Consider the following 18689-nt stretch of genomic DNA (forward strand, 5'->3'; position numbering starts at 1 on the left):
CCTTACATACATGATTTTTCACTTACCAATATGTTGTATAAAACAAGTGCTCTGGACGAGCAGGAGTCCCTGCCTTCTGGTGGACGGAAACAATGTTTAGTTATTGGATGGAATAGTTGAAGATGGGTCAAATTTAATGGTGTTGCTAAATTTCACATATAACATAATCATATAAATTTCAGCTTATCTAAAAAAAATTCAGAACATTTCTTAATCGATTATGCCAAACGAAAACAAGATTTGTGAAATTATATGGCATTTCCACAAAATCAACTAACGGACAAGTTGTAACATTCCCATATAAATTTATTTAGCGCAGCTTTAAAAATAAATTTAGAATAAAATATGGGGTTTAAAGTGGCATTGCAGGAATCTGTTCTATTATTTTGTTATTGTAAATTTTAAATTTTTGATATAAAATTTTAAAAACATATATTATTTGTTTTTTTATAGGTACTAAGTTTGTAGCTATTTTTGATGTTCATAATTATATTGCAGTGTTTAATCTGTTGACACCTAATTTGCATTATTTTTGAATAGCCAAAAACAAACAAACAATTAGGTTCTTTTTAGTTTGGATTAGAGGATCGAAATCGCAGGCAAAATGGTATCGTTGAAGTACAGAAGCACTTGGCTGCAAGCATTCTGAAATGCGGGAAGGGAAAAGTTTGGCTCAATCCCAATGAAATCAACGAGATTTCTATGCCCAACTCCAGGCAGAATATCCACCAGCTTGTAAAGGATGGCTTTGTTATCTTGGAAGCAAAGAGGAAGGGGCGTCATTCTGGTTATGGTAAACGAAAGGGTAGAAGGGAGGCAAGATTTCCTACGAAGCTTTTCTGGATGAGGTGTATGTGAGTTCTGCGTCGATTGCTTTGCTTTGCAAGTATGGGGAGTCAAAATCTTAACCAAATTTTCTATCTTAAACTAAATTTACTGACTATCCAGGAATCAGACTTCTGTTTATCTTAGCCAAGTGCGTTTAACATTTTGCTGCGCTCCAGGTAAGTGCATTTAAGTGCCTCTTATCATTCCACCGTCAGCAAAATTCACTAAACTCTTCAGCCACATGTACTTTGAGATAATTTTTTCCTTAATTTAATTCTGCCTAAAAATACCTGAAACCTCAGCAAAATTCTTTACTTGATTTTGAAGTTTCATTTATAGCTTCAATCCAAGCAGTTGGGAAATGAAGTAGTGTCAGTTGCGGAAGCCATTGATGGAAGGAAGCAAATGGGGCTGCAATAAAAAGGGAACTAATATTTCAGTGAAAAGTTGCTTGAGAGGAAGTGTTTTAATATTCGTGCAGGGTAAATGTGTGCAAATAACATCCTTTCCCTTTCCTCACCCATTGGTATTAACATGATAGATCGCTCAAAGAATTGGGGTGCCAGAGTTTACCATAAAGGAGATCTCGACCAGGCACCAAGGAAATTCCACATACCTCTCTGGAAAAATAGCAAGATGAAGTCCACAAGTGCGCATTGCCTCTCATGTCTTTCTTAAGGTATGAAATCTTCCCTGTCCAGCTCCAGCATGTGGAAGTGAAAGATTCTCCCAGCGTCATCTGAGGCTGTGGATCTACAACTCGATAAGTATTCAAGAAATCAAATAGAGAATCAAACTTATCCGCCAAGCATTCACAGTTTAAGTGAAACGCTTAGATTGAGAATGATAAAAGCATTAGCGATGATCAAGGATAGTTTATTTGCTGCTGCTGAACTGGAGGAGCTCGAACTCGGGAGAAGCTTCATTAGTAAAATCTTTTTTAACCCCAACAAAATAGAAACAAACCAATCAGAAAAAGGAAATTAATGGTTAGAAAATAATTTTAAAATAAAACCATTTTTAACTTTTCTAATTCAGCAAATCTGATTCTGAAAATTAATTGAGTGGGGGCAACCAGGAACATTAGTTCCCTGCCTTATTACTAACAAGAGAATTCTTTATATTTATGATTTTCTACTAACAAGATAATTTTTCATGTGTTAAGGATCTGCCTTACTAACATTTAATCATTTTTTATTTTTCAGAGAATGAATTATTAACAAAATATAATATAAATACGTCATGAAACTACACCGCAACTACCCTCCCAACAGTAAAAACCAGACCTCACTCAGCTGTTGAGCACTCTTTTGATGAAAAAAACTTCTATTATGTAGGTCAAAAACATCATAAAATTTTTAAAATTATTAATCATAGATTATCATAGAAAATACAATCAAGTAGTAACATACATCTAAAGAATCAAATTCAGGTATGCCAGTAACCGTAATTGATTATAATTCATCAAAGAACTAACAAGTACTTGCCATCTTTGAACCAAATCTTAACAAATAGCAAAATTAATAATTCACAAAAACATTATTAAATAGCTACATTTGTCTCCCGGAACCAGATCAGCCTAGATAGTCAGCTTCCTAAATCTTAATAATCGATTCTCTCTTTGGCAGAACCTTATTTGAAAGGCAAGAAATCAATGCCTAGCATAAATGGTCTTAAAGCTTCTGGAATTTCGACACCATCTTGCTTCTGATAATTCTCTAAGATGCAACATATAGTCCTTTCTGTTGCACTGAGGGTCGAATTCAATAAATGAACATATTGTTTTGTTTGCTCATTGCTCTGCAACCAAACGCAAACAAAAACAGTTAAAATCAATAGTACATATTGTCCTGCTGCTCCTAGAAATTCAGATCCAAGTATTATGCATAAATTTGACTTGCCTTCTTTTGTCCATATCGAATTTCTAGTTTCCTGGACTGATAATCAGTACAATTGGAACAAGATACAAGCTCTCTGTATGTTTTTGATGCAGGAAACCATGCTTCCAAATCATATTTTTTGGCAGCAGCATCATTTAAAGCACCCGAAACAATCAACACAACACGATATGGAAGATTTAACTGCTATGCAAAATTTATGTTAGTGAATCAACAAGATTTCCTTTACAAGAAGGCAAATCCAGGGATAGAAAATTTAAGCATTGATAATTAGAAATCATATTCTAGACATGGTAAATTCTGACTGTTCTGCAGGAAGTACCTCCTTATAGAAGTCTTCAGAATTTTTAAGCATCTCCTCATGCATGTCCCAAGAATCATTTCCGTTTGGGCTAGTTATGCAAAACTGTTCAACTTTTTCAAACTGGTGCACTCTAAAAATTCCCAGTGTATCTTTTCCATGAGAACCTGCTTCTTTCCTAAAACAGGAAGAATATCCTGCATACCTGCAGAACAGAAGTTTTGATAAGTTATCATGTAAGTAAACTGTACGATCCAGACTCTACTTGTTTTGCCAAAAACTAGTTCAAAAGATTTAAAAACCTAAAACATATCGCTTGTTGATTCAACCAAACAAAAAACCATTCGTTACAAATAATAAACCAGAAAAGCAAATGGAACAAACGTGCAATCACCTTATGGGTAGTGTTGTAGGGTGAAGCCAATCACCCCGATGATAAGAACACAACGGCTGCTCAGATGTTGCAATGAGATACTTATCATCGCCTTCGCCAATTACCTGTCCATTTGGATGTTTGTTATATAATTATTATTGAAATTAAACAGAAAGATCTGAACTGTAATATAAATGGAATCATTTCCATACCTATGTCAGTAGTAGTAACAATTCCAAGCATTTGCAATAAGAGAGCCTACTGAAGAAAAGCCACTCTTTCCAAATGCACATCTAGTTCAAAATTAGGTTACCAAAAAAAGATGGTATCAACAACCCTCAACAAGCAGTGCCTCTTGGGGATATGGGGCAGAGCCCCCAACATCAAGGGATAGTGTCCCTTGCGGAGGTCTGAATGTCTTTTTCACAAATTTATCACCATTTTTTGTTTTCAGTTGAATTTTCCAACTGGAGGCCATGAGCATCCAGGCGGCCGCAGCCGGGGGATGTTCCCCCCAAGTCCCCTCATCCTGGAAGGGGTTTTGAGGGCCACATGTCCCCATGGAACAAATAAAATATTACATTACCAAGGCAGTCACAAACAAGCCATCAAGGAGTTCTATGTTCCTGGGTTTGGTGTAAGACAACATGTGGTCAAAAAAGACATTAACTGCTATTTCAAAATACAAGATGAAAGAAAGGAAAACAAGTTGTTTAATGGAAAGATATATTTCAAAGACACTTAAAAACATGTGGCATGCTTTCCGTTCAGATTATAAACCATGTAACTAATTATCAGAAGATATATGCAAAAAAAATTGATGTACTTACAAAAAGTATCATAAATATACAGTAAAAGAGGAGAAATGGCTCCACTCCAGACGCTGCTTCTAGGGTTACCTCCCAACAGCCTGCTCATACCGATGCCCAGAGTCCGCTGCAGGTTTCAGAGCATGGTGTGCAAGGTGGATGGCTGCAGGCTTCTCAGAATGGGATGCATGGTGGACAGCCACAGGTTTCACAGATTGGAGTCTGCAGTGGCAACAATATTGGCATCGGGGCACGGGGCAATTTTCCTCCTGGCCAAACTGTGAATTTTTCCCAAAGAATGGTGTGCACGGTAGTTTTGGCGAATCCTCTGCTGACCCCACAGAAGACTGCTAAAACAGATGAGGAGCGTGTTAATTTTCCAAAATCGCTGCAAATGTACTAAGCACTGCCATGTATTTGGTATATGTGTTCTAAATAGCAGCGACCTCTTACTTATAATGAGAAAAGGATTAGAAAAGACATGTCCCTTGGACATGTCTATCCCTTCATGGGACATGTCTATTCATTAATTTGATAATTAATATAATAACGAATATATATATATATTTCTCTTACATAATAAACTTATATCTCATATATAATTTGATATAGCCATAATTTTATCCAACTGAAGCTACCAAAAATCAACACTCCCTCTTAACTAGGGAGGATAAACACAAGACAGATATTACACCACTGGCAATCTTTACGAATGACACCTTAAGAAATCTTCGATCAGAAGATTTCTACTATTTTTATATCATGAGTATTATCACATTTGATATCATGAGTATTGGCCTTCAAAATATCAACATATGATATTCACCAAATACTCTAAGTAATGGTTTTCATAATATCAACACTTGATATTCACCATGTACTCAATAAGGTAATGGCCTGCAAAATATCAACATATGATATTCACCATTTTGATATCACAATTGAGTATTGGTCTTCAGAATATCAACATATGATATTCACCAAATACTCTATGAGTAAAGGCCTCCAAAATGAGATGCAAGATATTCATCAAACACTGTGAGTAATGGCCTCCAGAATATCAAGTTGTATGATATTCAACACGTAAACTATGTAATGGCCTCTAAAACATCAATTTGCATTATTTTCACCATCTACTCAAAAAATGTTTATAAGGAATGTGCACACGCATTCTCATAATGCTTACCATATAAACATCCACCATGCAAATATAATCTATCATGATCTGCATAGATATCATAAGATATTCATCATAATAGAAAATTAAGTTATTGTAAGATCATCACCTTTCAATAATTTCTGCAAATACAGGTGACATCATTTGGAAGCCGTCACTTCTTCATGATATACACAGAGGGCATGACCGTCACTTTCATAAAATTATCTTTACAAATAAATCATATGTCTAGTCTTATTATTAAAACTATGTTGAAAGATCATTTAAATATCATAGTAATGATCTCGACTTATTTGTATTATTAATTTTCTTTAATATATTTAAAAATAAAATGATTTGAGTTTTAATCTTATACTCATTAAAATAATTTGATTTAATTTAGAATTAATTTTATAATATACAAAATAATGTCCTTTGAATTTCGATGAACTTCAAAGGTTGTGGTATATCTTTCACTTAAAGTCAATTTTTTTTTAAAAATAAAGGCTAATTAACATAATTTGACTTTTTTTTAAATTAATAAAAAATTACTTGTATAAATTAAAAAATCTTGTTTATTTAAAATATTACTGAACTAACCGACCAAAAAAATATATTACCAAACTAATAAATTAATTAATTATTAAAATTTTAAAACAAAACTTATTCCAAATCCTATTTCAATTGTTGTAACAAAACATAGAATATGTATATTTTGACTCCTCTTCTAGGTCAACCAAACAGGTCCAAATGATATTTGAGAACTTATTTTAAGAATGCACAAATACTAGAAAAGAGCTTATTCCAGCATAGATGAATGTCGGATTCGACAATTCTTGCAGCCAAACAAGCCCTAATGGCTTAAAATAGGAAGCATCTGCCCAAAGCTTCTATTCAAATCAGGAGGACACATAACTTTCATCTGCCAGCTATCGTTTTGTATTTAAGCATTCGATTGATACTAAGAATGAGACATTCATTCCGAGTTCCGTCTTGGAAAAAGTGGAGTCTGACTGGGAACAACTTTGGAAAACTAGTGTAGAAGCCATGGATTCTCAATCACGACAACCTTTTAAAAGTTTTAGATCTTCACATATAACAAATGATTTTGTTGAGACACAATGTTTTGAATGGGTTTCAAAATCTCTGTTTGATGGGACTTGTCTCATTCAGCAAGACCTCCAAATATTTTTAGCAATAAGCTTATTTCCTGCGATTATATTTTCTACTTTCTTCACACAGAAAAGGCCAGACGACTCCATTCAAGAAGATAATCTAAAGAGAGACATCATTATTCAAGAAGATAATCTAAACTTTTGGCAATGACATCTGTTCTGCCAATGATACTAAAACCATGTTTTTGTGTTACTTTTTAAATGTTATTTCTATCAATGTATGCTGTCATTCATGAGTACTTCCAATGCATAAGCATCGTAAATTATAATGCCACAATAATAACACTATTTTTGGACCACTTGATATGGTTTCATGATGATGAATGTAATGATTGAGCCCTTGCCGGCTTTCCTTTGAGTTTATCTGCATTTTCTCCAAGCTGCGTTGGTTACAACTACGTTCTATTTTGGACTGGAAATTGCTTGCAGGGATAATCCTGTTTTTAGCAACGGTGATTCTTCCATTATACACGAAGGTGATTCATTTAGTGGTCTCTATTTGTACATTTGCATTTGCAATTTGGCTCTAATACCATGTTGATTTTCCAAGATCGCTGCAAATGTACTAAGCACTGCCATGTATTTGGTATGTGTGTTCCAAATGGCAGCAACCTCTTATTTATAATATGAAAAGGATAAGAAGAGACATGTCGCATGCATGTCCCTTCATGGGACATGTCTATTCATTAATTTGATTATATATATATATAATGAATAGCTCACTAAGGTTTAATTTGCCAAGCTTTTGCCAAGTCTTAGTCAAAAATCAGCTTGCCCGGTATGGAATCCGAGTCCAAGTCTTGTAACTACAATTATAACATTTTATGTAGTGTTTATTTTATAAGCAATATATTTCTAATTAATACTAATATTTTGACATGTAAATGGTTGTCAAATTTAAACTATAAATAATAAAAAATTGTTGTCATAGACACACTCACATCATTATGCACCACCCCTAGCTGCCATTGTAGAATGCCTCTCAACATAATTAGAAAATATCCTTGTTAAACATTATTGCAGATACATAACAAATATATATTGGTGTAAGATCTCATGGATTGTAATACTCTATTCAAGTGTTCAATTATGCAAGAGCTAGCCGATTCAAGGCCAACAAATAAAACAAAAGAAACATACACAAACATAGAACTACATACCTTGTACAGCTCTTCGTCGAATTGCGCTAACTGAGCACATTCTGCCATAACTTCCTTCCTCATAAAGAAAGGTGTCTGTAACGGTGAATATCCACGCTTCCTCAAAAATGCAAGGCCAAAATTTATCAATGCTTGATTAAGAAGTACACCATCACCCTTTAGATAGTATCCTCTCCCTCCTGCTATATCAGCACCTAATGTACAAACAAAGGAACATTTTAGCTACAGCAGATTCAGATTTCACTGAATAATTAAGGGTACACATTTTTTACCAAAAAGTGATAAATAATAATGAGCACCTAATAAGACCCCATAATTATAATTCTTGCATGTGCCATTTAAACCAACAAGCTTGCATATCAGCAAAATTTCAGAATTTATTAGAGGCATTTATAAAATATTATCTCATTAGCTTACACCAAATCCCCAACTGTCTTTGGTGCACCTAGTTACATGGATATACCTGGACCAAACTGGTCAAGGTTTAAATCCTGAGAATGGTCTGGCCTACGTCACCCAGAGCAGGTCACAAGCCTTTATATTGAAAAAGGTACATGCCCACATGTAACTAGAGCAACTCAGAAGTGCTTCCTAAAAGAGCAGTCTTTTGGACTCCTAATTTTAGTACAGAAGTCCTCAAAAATGAATTTTAATAAATCTAGCTATTAGAATTAAATCTTTATTAATTAATGGTCAACATTGTAACTTATGTAAATATCAGATAGTTTCTAACTTACAATTGTTTCATTATAGAAGCACCGTCTTTGTAATCTTTTAAATCATAGAAGCATAAATCTGCCAAGAAATCCCAATTTTACCCAACTAATCCTAAATCCCAAAGCTTGCCAATTTTTCCCCAAAAAATGTTGATTTATGAAGAAATTGTTGACCCAATTTTCAATGACCTTTTTTCCATTTAGAGCACATTAACATCATATTATAATCTCTAAAAATGGCAAAAAAGGTAAAAGGTCATTTCCAAAAACCTATAAAACCCGACAAAAAAACTCACAAAACTGACAAATCACTAAGAAATAGGGTTGCTTACTGGACAAAAGTTAAGTAAACAAGGAATCAGCTTGGAAAAAAGTTGTAATATTGTCCCTTCAGTTTTCTTTTGAACCTCTGAAAAACCCTAATCAGATAAGTGAGAGGAGCAATGGTGGTCATAAACAAAATTTGAAAGGACCTCAATCATCCTGAATTGCTAAGTTGCCGGTTGAGATTCTGGTAAGGATGCAGGTTCAAAATTCATCCAATTTTTTGGGGGTTGCGTTCGGGTTCGTTTTGGGTTCATCTATACAATTGTTGTTTTTTTTATAAAAATATATAAATGTATATATATGTCTATTGCGCAGTCTATTAAAAATAAATATTTTCACTTATTAAATTAAATTTATTAAAAAATAAATAATATAATTGAATTTAAATACATTATGATAAATTTAGGAATAAAATTAGTATATATTAAAAATATATTCAAGTTTGTATATTTTGACTTGTTAATAAAATCTAATAAAATGTTCATATGTTTTCATTTAGTTAGAGAGGTCACAAATTCTTTTGAGTTAGAGAGGTCACAAATTACAGACAGACTTTCACTTTCATTGTATGTGGAGAGCGATGGCCATCGCAGAGGGGACGAATTTTCTATTACATGCGCAATGGGTTTTACTGTTACGTCTGTAACGAAATTCTCTATTTGAGTGCATGATAAAACATTTCTACTCGGGCTTCTCTCCAACTGTGGAAACCAGGCTTGCCTAAAAAGACTTCTTTCTCCTAAACGGAAACTGTACACAATGTCTATTTCTATCTCTTGAATGGAGCTTAGAATCTAGATACTTCACCACATGCAATTCGTGATGATTTTTTGGTGACCCCTGAAGATGAAAAGCTCACAAATCTTAATCTGTATGAATTTAAGGGCAAACTTGACAGAATATTTCACATTTTATAGCAGTTGGCTGAACTTCATACACAATGTCTGGCGAACCCTATGACTAAGGTCGTAAGCATGCTCCTGTGCCGTGAGTTCGCTCATGTGTGATGAAGAGACCTGTCGTTTAATACCAAAAAAAACACTAAACAGTTTGTCGTCTAATATGAATGCTGAATGTTGTCGTTTTAGGATTGGAATGAAAAACAGATGTTTAAAAAACTCGGGTGAAAAGTCAAAGCAATCAAAGTCAATCATCATTTTCTCTAGGATCACACATCATTTCCAACATTCACCCAAAGTTGACCCAAATTCAAATAGGGTCCTGCAATACAAATTTGAAGCGGATGATATGATAGATTTTAATGACGTCCACGAGACTAAAGTAGTCTATGGGACCCATGCAATCACCCTCCCGAGTCAGGAGCGAAACTAGTCAGTTGTAAAGTTTTGGTTAACTTGTCTCTCCTTCTCTGAAGTTTGGTAATCAAATCCGCTGCTCTCTTTACTTGATCTTCCTCGAATAAATAGTTGAAGTCCCTGTTCTGCAATATTTTTGTATAACCAGATTTGATGTCATTGTAAGCCGGGCAGTCTTTGACAAAGTGCTGCTCTGTCTCAACTATTCCCATATTACAAAATAAACATGTTCTATCTACCCACTCTTCCTTTGGAACTTGCCACCGACCAGTTTCACATCGCAGCTGATGTGAACTAGTTCAAAGTTGTGCCATCAACATTTTTGCTGTCCAGTTAATAGGTGCTCTTATATAGGCCTTTTCATCATGACTAGAAGTGGGATTAAATTCTTTAATGTAATAAGATTTTTTCTGCCCTATGCGTCTTGTCCACAAAATATTGCGAAATTTTTCATTGACAAACTTTTTTATTTCTATAATGTTATCCGGGCAGGTTTGGATGTTGATATCCCATTTTCGCATCCATTTGTCATTTTGCTTCATCCATGTGCTTTTCCGCCTCACAAGTTTTTCCTCTATGATCAACTTTGCAACAATCTAATGCCACAGTCTAATGACAACTTTGCAACAATTTTAAGCCGACTAAGAATATCGAGCGAATCGACTTCCGACTTCCAAGGCTGGGTAGCAAATATGGTAACTTAGCTAAATTGTAAAGGACATGTGATATAGTGTTGAAGCAGCTAATGAATTTGTTTATGTTAAGGTTGTAGCTTCAGTTGGATTGATTTGATTTGAGCTACATTATTGTTATTGGTAAATAATCATTACCTATATGTACTTATTCAAGTTAAATTATATATATATATATATATATTGTTATACATATTATTATTTTTGTTAATATATTTTTATTAATTAAATGATGATTAAACCATTGAGACATGTCTCCTCCTCTCATATATTTATGAGAATCAGATCTACATTTGGAACACACCAATATCATGGCAGTGTTATTACATTTGCAGAAACAATTCTTAAAACATTAACATGGTATCAGAGCCAACCTGCAAATGTAACAAAGAAAACTGAACGTAGCATATATGTTCACAAATGAAATTGTTTACCATCATTTCTCACACATAGATGGCATTTTTAGAGTGCGCTATATGCAAAAGATAGATCTGTTGGAAAGGTGTTAAATGCCTTTGAACAAGTGTTAGATAGACATACAACCAGCATTTCAAACTCCAAAGGAGAGATGTTGATCAGAATAAACGTGGATACAAGTGGAGACACAATCACTACCATAGGCTCCTATACATATTGCTAGATGGTGTATGAGCAAATTACAGATACATGATTATATATTTTAAAGATGTAGAAACTTACAAGACAGAGATTGATAGAAGGAAGCGTATTAAATGTACGACATCTAAGTAAACTCACACGGAAGGTAATATGCAAACTATTTCAATGAGAGATATAAAAGACACAATCTCATGTGCCACAGTGATAGGAAAATTTGACATAGATCACCCAAACAATAAAACTTGACCAAATCATCACAGATTCGTATGCCTGACAAGTCGTCAACAACATACTTCCAGACTTGTACATCCTGAAATAAACCATTATCCAAAATAGATATATCCATCTCTGTGATTCCCGACACAAAGATATATCATTAGGAAACCCATTGATAATATTTCAGATGAATTTATCAGAGGCGCAAGATGGATATGGGAAACCATCTAAAATTGCAAATATATGATTCACAATCTAATGGAAGGCCAATATGGTGCAAATCTGGAATAATTGATCAGAATGTTTGTAAATAGTGAATATAGAAACAAAGTTCCGCATTGGCAAATGCGAGGCGCACTGCAGATTTATATTAAATTAACCGTCGACTTATCTTATCTGCATAAGAGTATTATAGATACAAAACGCAGAGGTACCCCACGTCAGAAGAAATACAATTTTATATAAACAAAAGGGAGACTCAATTAATGCATAAACCAAAAATTATAAGAGAAAACATTAGTAAATGATATTGCTAAAAAGGAAGTACAAAATGGATCCCAAATTAATATAATAATTGCCCCCGAAAAGGATTAAATATATATATATAGACACACACGCACGCACGCACGCACGCACATGATAACCATCAAACGAGGATGCCCAACAATTAGATAACATCAGCATCGAGGTGGCCTATGCTAATATTTGAGGGATCAATGTGGTGAAGTCATCAACTAGCTTACACAAAATTATAAGTCAATTCATATTTATAAATTGAGCACCATGCATATCAAATAGAGAGCAAATTGTATGATGTGGAGATTGGGTACGATATCCTCACATGTTGAGTAAATCTTAAATTGTATAGCGAGTGGATAACCATAACAAGTGGATGAAGCCTATTGTTATAAAGGTGGGCATAAGGTATGTCCTCTTTGATATTATTATTGAATAATATACATATATATTTTATTTGAGGTTTCCTCAACATTAGTAAGTCAATGAATATGTAATATATTTTGTATTGAATATTGTGAAATATGTATTGATATATATGCATTTATTCAAAATGATATTTGAAAATTCAATATAATGTTTGTTAACCATAAAGAGATTCATTATTTGAATATTAAAGGTTAAAATGAAGTATAGTAATATCTAGGTTATGTTATAATCTTTTATGTTATTAGTAATAGACATGAGTTCAATTACTAACATTCTTATTGTATATGTACTATAAGAACTATTTGCCTTGATCCTTTTCTCTGAGAATTTTACTGCAAGAAGAGGGAGATTGAGATTCTTAGGGACTCTGACATTTCATTAGAGACAACCTTGAATGAGAGGGAGCAAGTAGAGGATAACCTTCAGTGATCTAGATCGTATTAATATCTCCCTCGGATGTCTTCATCAACCATTATGGAGATGACGTGAAACATACTCTGGCCACCACCATGTACAACAATACACAACTGTGATATAAGCCAATGATATAATCCCCACAAAAATACAAAAGGCAATGTGTACCACTTCCGTTCACATTGCGATATTTTCCCCAAATTATGCCTGATTTCCATGGTGTTTAGTTGAGCTTTCGTTTATGCTTAAAACCTATACCAAAATCATTCACGTCTTCTATCATATTTACCCTTGTGATCTACTTTGGCTGGTTCTTGCAAAAGGATGCTAAGCTTTTGCATATTTTGTATATGAAGAGAAAGGTTATTATACCTCAGAAAAACTCCCAAGAATAGAAAAATGGCACTAGATAACATTTCTATTTACTCTTGCAATGCGATGATTTTATCTACTATCTAGACATGAGTGACTACGTAGGCTGCATACTCCTCCAAGTGACATGAAGAAAACATCGTTTCTCGTGTAGAGTCCAGATTATTATATGAGTGACAAATAATTTGACAAGGAAATACTGTGCGTACTGTAGATTGCTTCATATAATGTTCATGATACAAGGTGGCAAAAGGAGCTAAAATTAGAATGCTATTCTCCACTATGACTAACTCTTTCGCCCACTTCATGTTACTGAACTACAAATTGCTTGGCAATGTGACTGGTAGTGTCATGTCAAGTGTTGAAGTGGACAAACAATCAGTTGGGGTATGTCGAGCATGGCAAAGAAGAAAACCATCAAAAGTTAGATATATATTTTTTCAAGGAATTCATCTTTTAATGTAGCCCAATTAACGTACAAACTATCAATTCATGGGGCACAATATTAAGTTGAAAATTAATAATATTATATTATGGACAAGCTAACTGATATACATCAATAAGATCTTACCAATGACTACTGAATTCTAATTATATAGTCATCTTGGTGATATAATCTACCAATTCCTCTACATAGTGATAGGAAATATTTTTCTTAAAGCAAACATGGAACAAATATAACCAATTGATTCACTCGTTGGTAAGATGATAAACACTCAAAGCTTTGCTAAAAGGTGACTATCAATAGTGACAAGGCTCAATGATATACGAAAGCAATAAAGTTTTTAGAAGTGACTAAATCTAAATATATTCCCATGAAATAATGCAACGGTTCAAAAATGGAATGAGGAGGATACAAAATTGAGCATTGTTTGTCTACTCTAGCCAACATTGGAATGAATTCTAAAATAGTGGAATAAGTGGGAATTTTACATTGTGGGGGGAAATAATAACAAATGTTTCATTCCCACTCGAACCATCTTTAGAAGGGAGATGTAAAAGAAAGAACATCATTAGAGTTTCAAATCTAAATCATCTCTTGGGCAACTTGTATTAATGATGGTGATGTAGAGATAAGTGTTTATTATTCTTAACTATTACATTTATCTACTCATTACAGTCTCTCTGTCCTTTGTAGTTTTATTTGTACTAGGAGTTATTTTTCCTTGATCTTTTCCTTTGTGTCTAAAGTTGATATTGCAAGAAAAGCAAAATGGCACATTAGGTAGCTTATGACAATAGCTTGAAAGAAATTGTCATCAGGCTGGATAAAGTGAGGCTCTTGAAGCAAATATTTTTGATGATTGAGATTATGAGTATCCTTCTACATTAAGAGGGAGCTCTTCTTCAAAGGCAACGCAAGAACTTAAAAGATTGATACTCTGGGGGGAGTCTAGAAATACATGTGTGTGACTACATGATTTTGATGGGCCTACTCTTGTGTGCATTATGAAGAACTATTGACTTATCATTAGAAAGTCAAAAGATAGATATCAGATTCAGAGTGAATCTGACAAGCATCCTTGGGGGCAAAGAGCCTCTAAGGGAGTAACTACTGGACCTAACTTCCCAGGATTATTGTTCAGAGGGAGAATTTTGAGGTGCAATCCCTTGTGAATGATATCTTCTCTATGAGGGAGAAATTCTAAGTGATTCCTTGTAATACATTCTTCTCTATGAGAGAGAAGTTGAGGTGAAAGTCCTTGTTCCACCCTTTGACTTGGTTCATGGTGGTTATTATTTTGCATATGTGGATTATGTCATGAAAGGTGACGATCTTTCATTGATGTATTTTTAGAGGATTGCTATTGTATGGTGACGATCTTATTAATAGCTTGACCTATTATCATGACAAACTACATTTAGTTGCTATCCCGAAGTGTCAGTCGTCATGATAATGAAATTATCATGATTAAACTTCATTTATTGTCCCAGAGTGCCAGAGATCATGATACTTGTCATGGTAGAAACCATGACATTGTGATTTCTTGTTATCTGATAGACTAGATTAAGATGTTGTCCCGGAGTGCCAGATATCAAACAACTCATCCTACTAGGATAAACATATTCTTTTGGTAGACATCAAGGATTTTTTTGATGCCAGTACACATACCAAAAGAATATAAGTATGATGAATATCATATGATTGATATTTCTTGTTGAATCATACTTCGGATGATATTGAAAGATAACATCTAAGTTGACGGACATATACTGATATCCTTAAATGCTTGAAAGCATAATATGTTCTACAAATCCTCCCTAGCTAAGAGGGAGTTTTAAGGTTGTAGCTTCAGTTGGATTGATTTGATCTAAGATACATTATTGTTATTGGTAAATCATCATTTCATATATATATTTTATTCATGTTAAAAATATATATTATTGTATGTATATATATATATATATATATATATATATATATATATATATATATATATATATATATTGTTATAGATATCATTATTTTTATTAATTAAATGATGATTAAACCATAGAGACATGTCTCCTCTCATATTTATGTGAGATTCAAATCTACATTTGGAACATACCAATATCATGGCAATGTTATTACATTTGCAGAAACAATCCTTAAAACATTAACAGTTTTAAATCGTGATTTCAATATGACCCGAGCTCTTTGACCCCTATAATTTATAATTAATATTATAGGATAGTTTCAAAATTTTAATTATTATAACTAATAATATATTAATAGCATAAAAGTACAAAGTGGCAAACATCTGCGATGATATATTCCCCAAAAAAATGAGATTTTTTGATCAATGACTTCCAACATTAATTTTTGTCATTTATTTGGCAAAACAAATTGCAAATGCTATTGTAAAAACTCTAAAAGCTAGGCTAATGATAAAAGCCTACAACGTGACATGATTCTCAATGAAACTGACACACAATGTTGAAGTTAGAACTAGTAAAGTTGGGTAAAAATTTTTGCAAAGTCGGGTAGTAGCATGGGAGATAGGCAAAAAAAATCTCTTTCTACATTGAATATATTGTATAGCTTGACTAATCCTATTTCTTATTTAAAATTGATTTTGTTTGTAGAAATTTCAAATACTTAAATTGTTACAATATGAAACAAAAGAAGACCATAACAAAGCTGCCTTATTTGTTTGGATATGATCTAAAAGAGGAAGGTAACAAAGTTTTGCCTTATTTATTCTGGAGAATAACAAAGAACCCTACAATAATTATTATAATCATTTTAGTCTCGTCAATTATGACAAATAAGTTCTTATGATTAATCGAATTGCACAATATTTATATCTTTACTCAAAATTAAAGTAAATAGTTCATGCAATTTGATCTCTAAATTCAACATATATAAAGTATTTTTGGTATATACGTGCTAAGTCACAAGATTCGGTGAATCCCAAGCATGAGATTTGGATTTTGCCGAATATTAATTTTTCCTAAAATATTCAATGAAAATTGTCAATGTTCGCCCACAAAAATTGGGATTTTTTTTATTGTTGTAAACATTTAAAAACTACTATTCTAGGCATTTGGCAACATATTTTAGGGTTTTGGAACCATTTTTTTCAGCCCTAAAACGCACAAAATTCTAAAAACAAAGGATTCAACAGAGGTTTTAACAATGGTTTGTACAGTCATGTAGAGATGGAGTGTGCACATGCGAAATTTCCAACTCTTGTAGATGAGTGTGCATAGGATCCTGCAAATGACAACAATTTTTCTTTTGCCTGCAATTTTTCGGCTCCCGCGTCTGCAAATTCCTCAAATGTCTTCTTAAATTTATTTCATGTAATTATATAGTTAAATTTATTTCATGTAATAATATATCGTAAGTCTTTGTTAAATTTATTTTAATGTAAAAGTCTTTGCTAAATTTATTTAATAATGTTATGTAATAAAGTATTTATTAGGTTGATTTCATTGTAATGCATAAATGTATTGTTTGTTTTATTAAATTTATTAAGTACAAATGGAATAATATTCACTAATCTTAGGTTTATTTCGTTATTAATGTAATAATGCATATATTATATTTATTCATTTCAAATTAATTTTTGTTTTATTAAATTTGTTAAGTATAAATGAAATGTTTTAAAAATATATTATTTTTGAAGTAATATAGTTGATTCTTTAAATTTTAAAATGTTTGAGTAAATAGGTCATTAGAAATATATTTAATCAATCTATTAAATTAATGTGAAATGAAATTTTTGTTTTATACTTAATATATACTATGTTTTATACTTATAAATGTGTCATCATGTTTATAAAGTTTTTAAATCTATTAGGCAATTTTAATTATTTTGATAATATATGGGATATATTAAATATATTTAAGAAATAATTAAAATTATATTAGGCAAACTTAATTCAAATTTTCTTCCGAAGTTTTTTCTCTTGTTGAACTTCATTCGAATTTTATAGTCATCGAACTCAAATTCGAATTCAAACCTTGTGACTTAGTATACATGTCCATGTAATAAAAAAATTTAAATGGAAGCTTTTTCCCTTAAAAATTGGCAAATTTTATGAAATCTCAGTGACCCAGATTATCAGAGAGATGCACCAGAAACAACCATACGATCAGTTCTATTATCATTAACTTTACTATCCCATTCAAACAAAAGGAAACAACTACTAACTTAATCAGTAAAATAAAATTCTAAGTCCAGAGAGCCGACCCTTTTCAGACACCTCCTTTGAACCTATAATTTCTTCAGAGACAATAAAATAGTTAGCGAAATCAATCTCAATGTACAGAAATGGGATCTAGGATCTTCGGACGCTAGGATCGTGTATTTGGCTTTGTTTTCAGGTTTAAGTACAACTTTCTTATCCCCAATTGGAATAGTGGCTTGAGACCAATCTAATCTTACCTCCCCACCCAAGTCTTTACAAAAAGTTTCTACTCAGAAGCATCTCGTAGCTAGCAAGAATGTCTACTACTAAAATGGTTAATTTGAGCCTTTTGTTAGGGAATTCAGCCAGAGAAACCTAAGCATCATTTATCTGTCCTATAAGGGGAACTTGTTGGAATCCATGGCGTAGCATTTACCAAAGGTTTTGGTTAAAGATAGGTCTAGGGCCTTATCCACTGTAGCAGGCATAATGTTGGCAGAGGCACTAGAATCAATGATAAAATTGCTCAACCTACAGCCATGGATGAACAAGGATACATAAAATGGGTTGGGTTTTTCAACATTTGCATATGCTTAAGATATTTTTGCATGATTAGATGTTTCACCGTTATTGAGTCCTACAGCAGGATCAATATGTGTTTTAGAGTTGATTCTTGAGCTATCTGATTGAACCAGACTTTTAACACATTCAATTAATCTATTTATTTCATCAAGGTCAAATCTTAAATAATCA

At 33.0% G+C, this 18689-nt stretch overlaps 1 protein-coding gene across 1 annotated transcript in view; it reads right to left on the reverse strand.

The window, feature by feature from the left end:
• Positions 1-2263: 2263 nt before the first annotated feature.
• Positions 2264-18689, reverse strand: part of LOC149571173 (seryl-tRNA synthetase / serine-tRNA ligase) — a 46856-nt gene continuing 30430 nt past the window's right edge. Inside the window, exons 5-9 of the mRNA XM_089812736.1 lie at positions 7701-7894; positions 3422-3525; positions 3049-3232; positions 2730-2909; positions 2264-2628 (exon numbers count right to left, since the gene is read on the reverse strand). Coding sequence (XP_089668862.1) covers positions 2461-2628; positions 2730-2909; positions 3049-3232; positions 3422-3525; positions 7701-7894 — 830 coding nt within the window. The 3' untranslated portion in view covers positions 2264-2460. The remainder of the gene's footprint in view (positions 2629-2729; positions 2910-3048; positions 3233-3421; positions 3526-7700; positions 7895-18689) is intronic.

Source organism: Cupressus sempervirens, chromosome 2, assembly GCF_028749045.1.
Source record: "Cupressus sempervirens isolate cs-2001-9-10 chromosome 2, ASM2874904v1, whole genome shotgun sequence".
NCBI classification, from domain to species: Eukaryota; Viridiplantae; Streptophyta; class Pinopsida; order Cupressales; family Cupressaceae; genus Cupressus; species Cupressus sempervirens.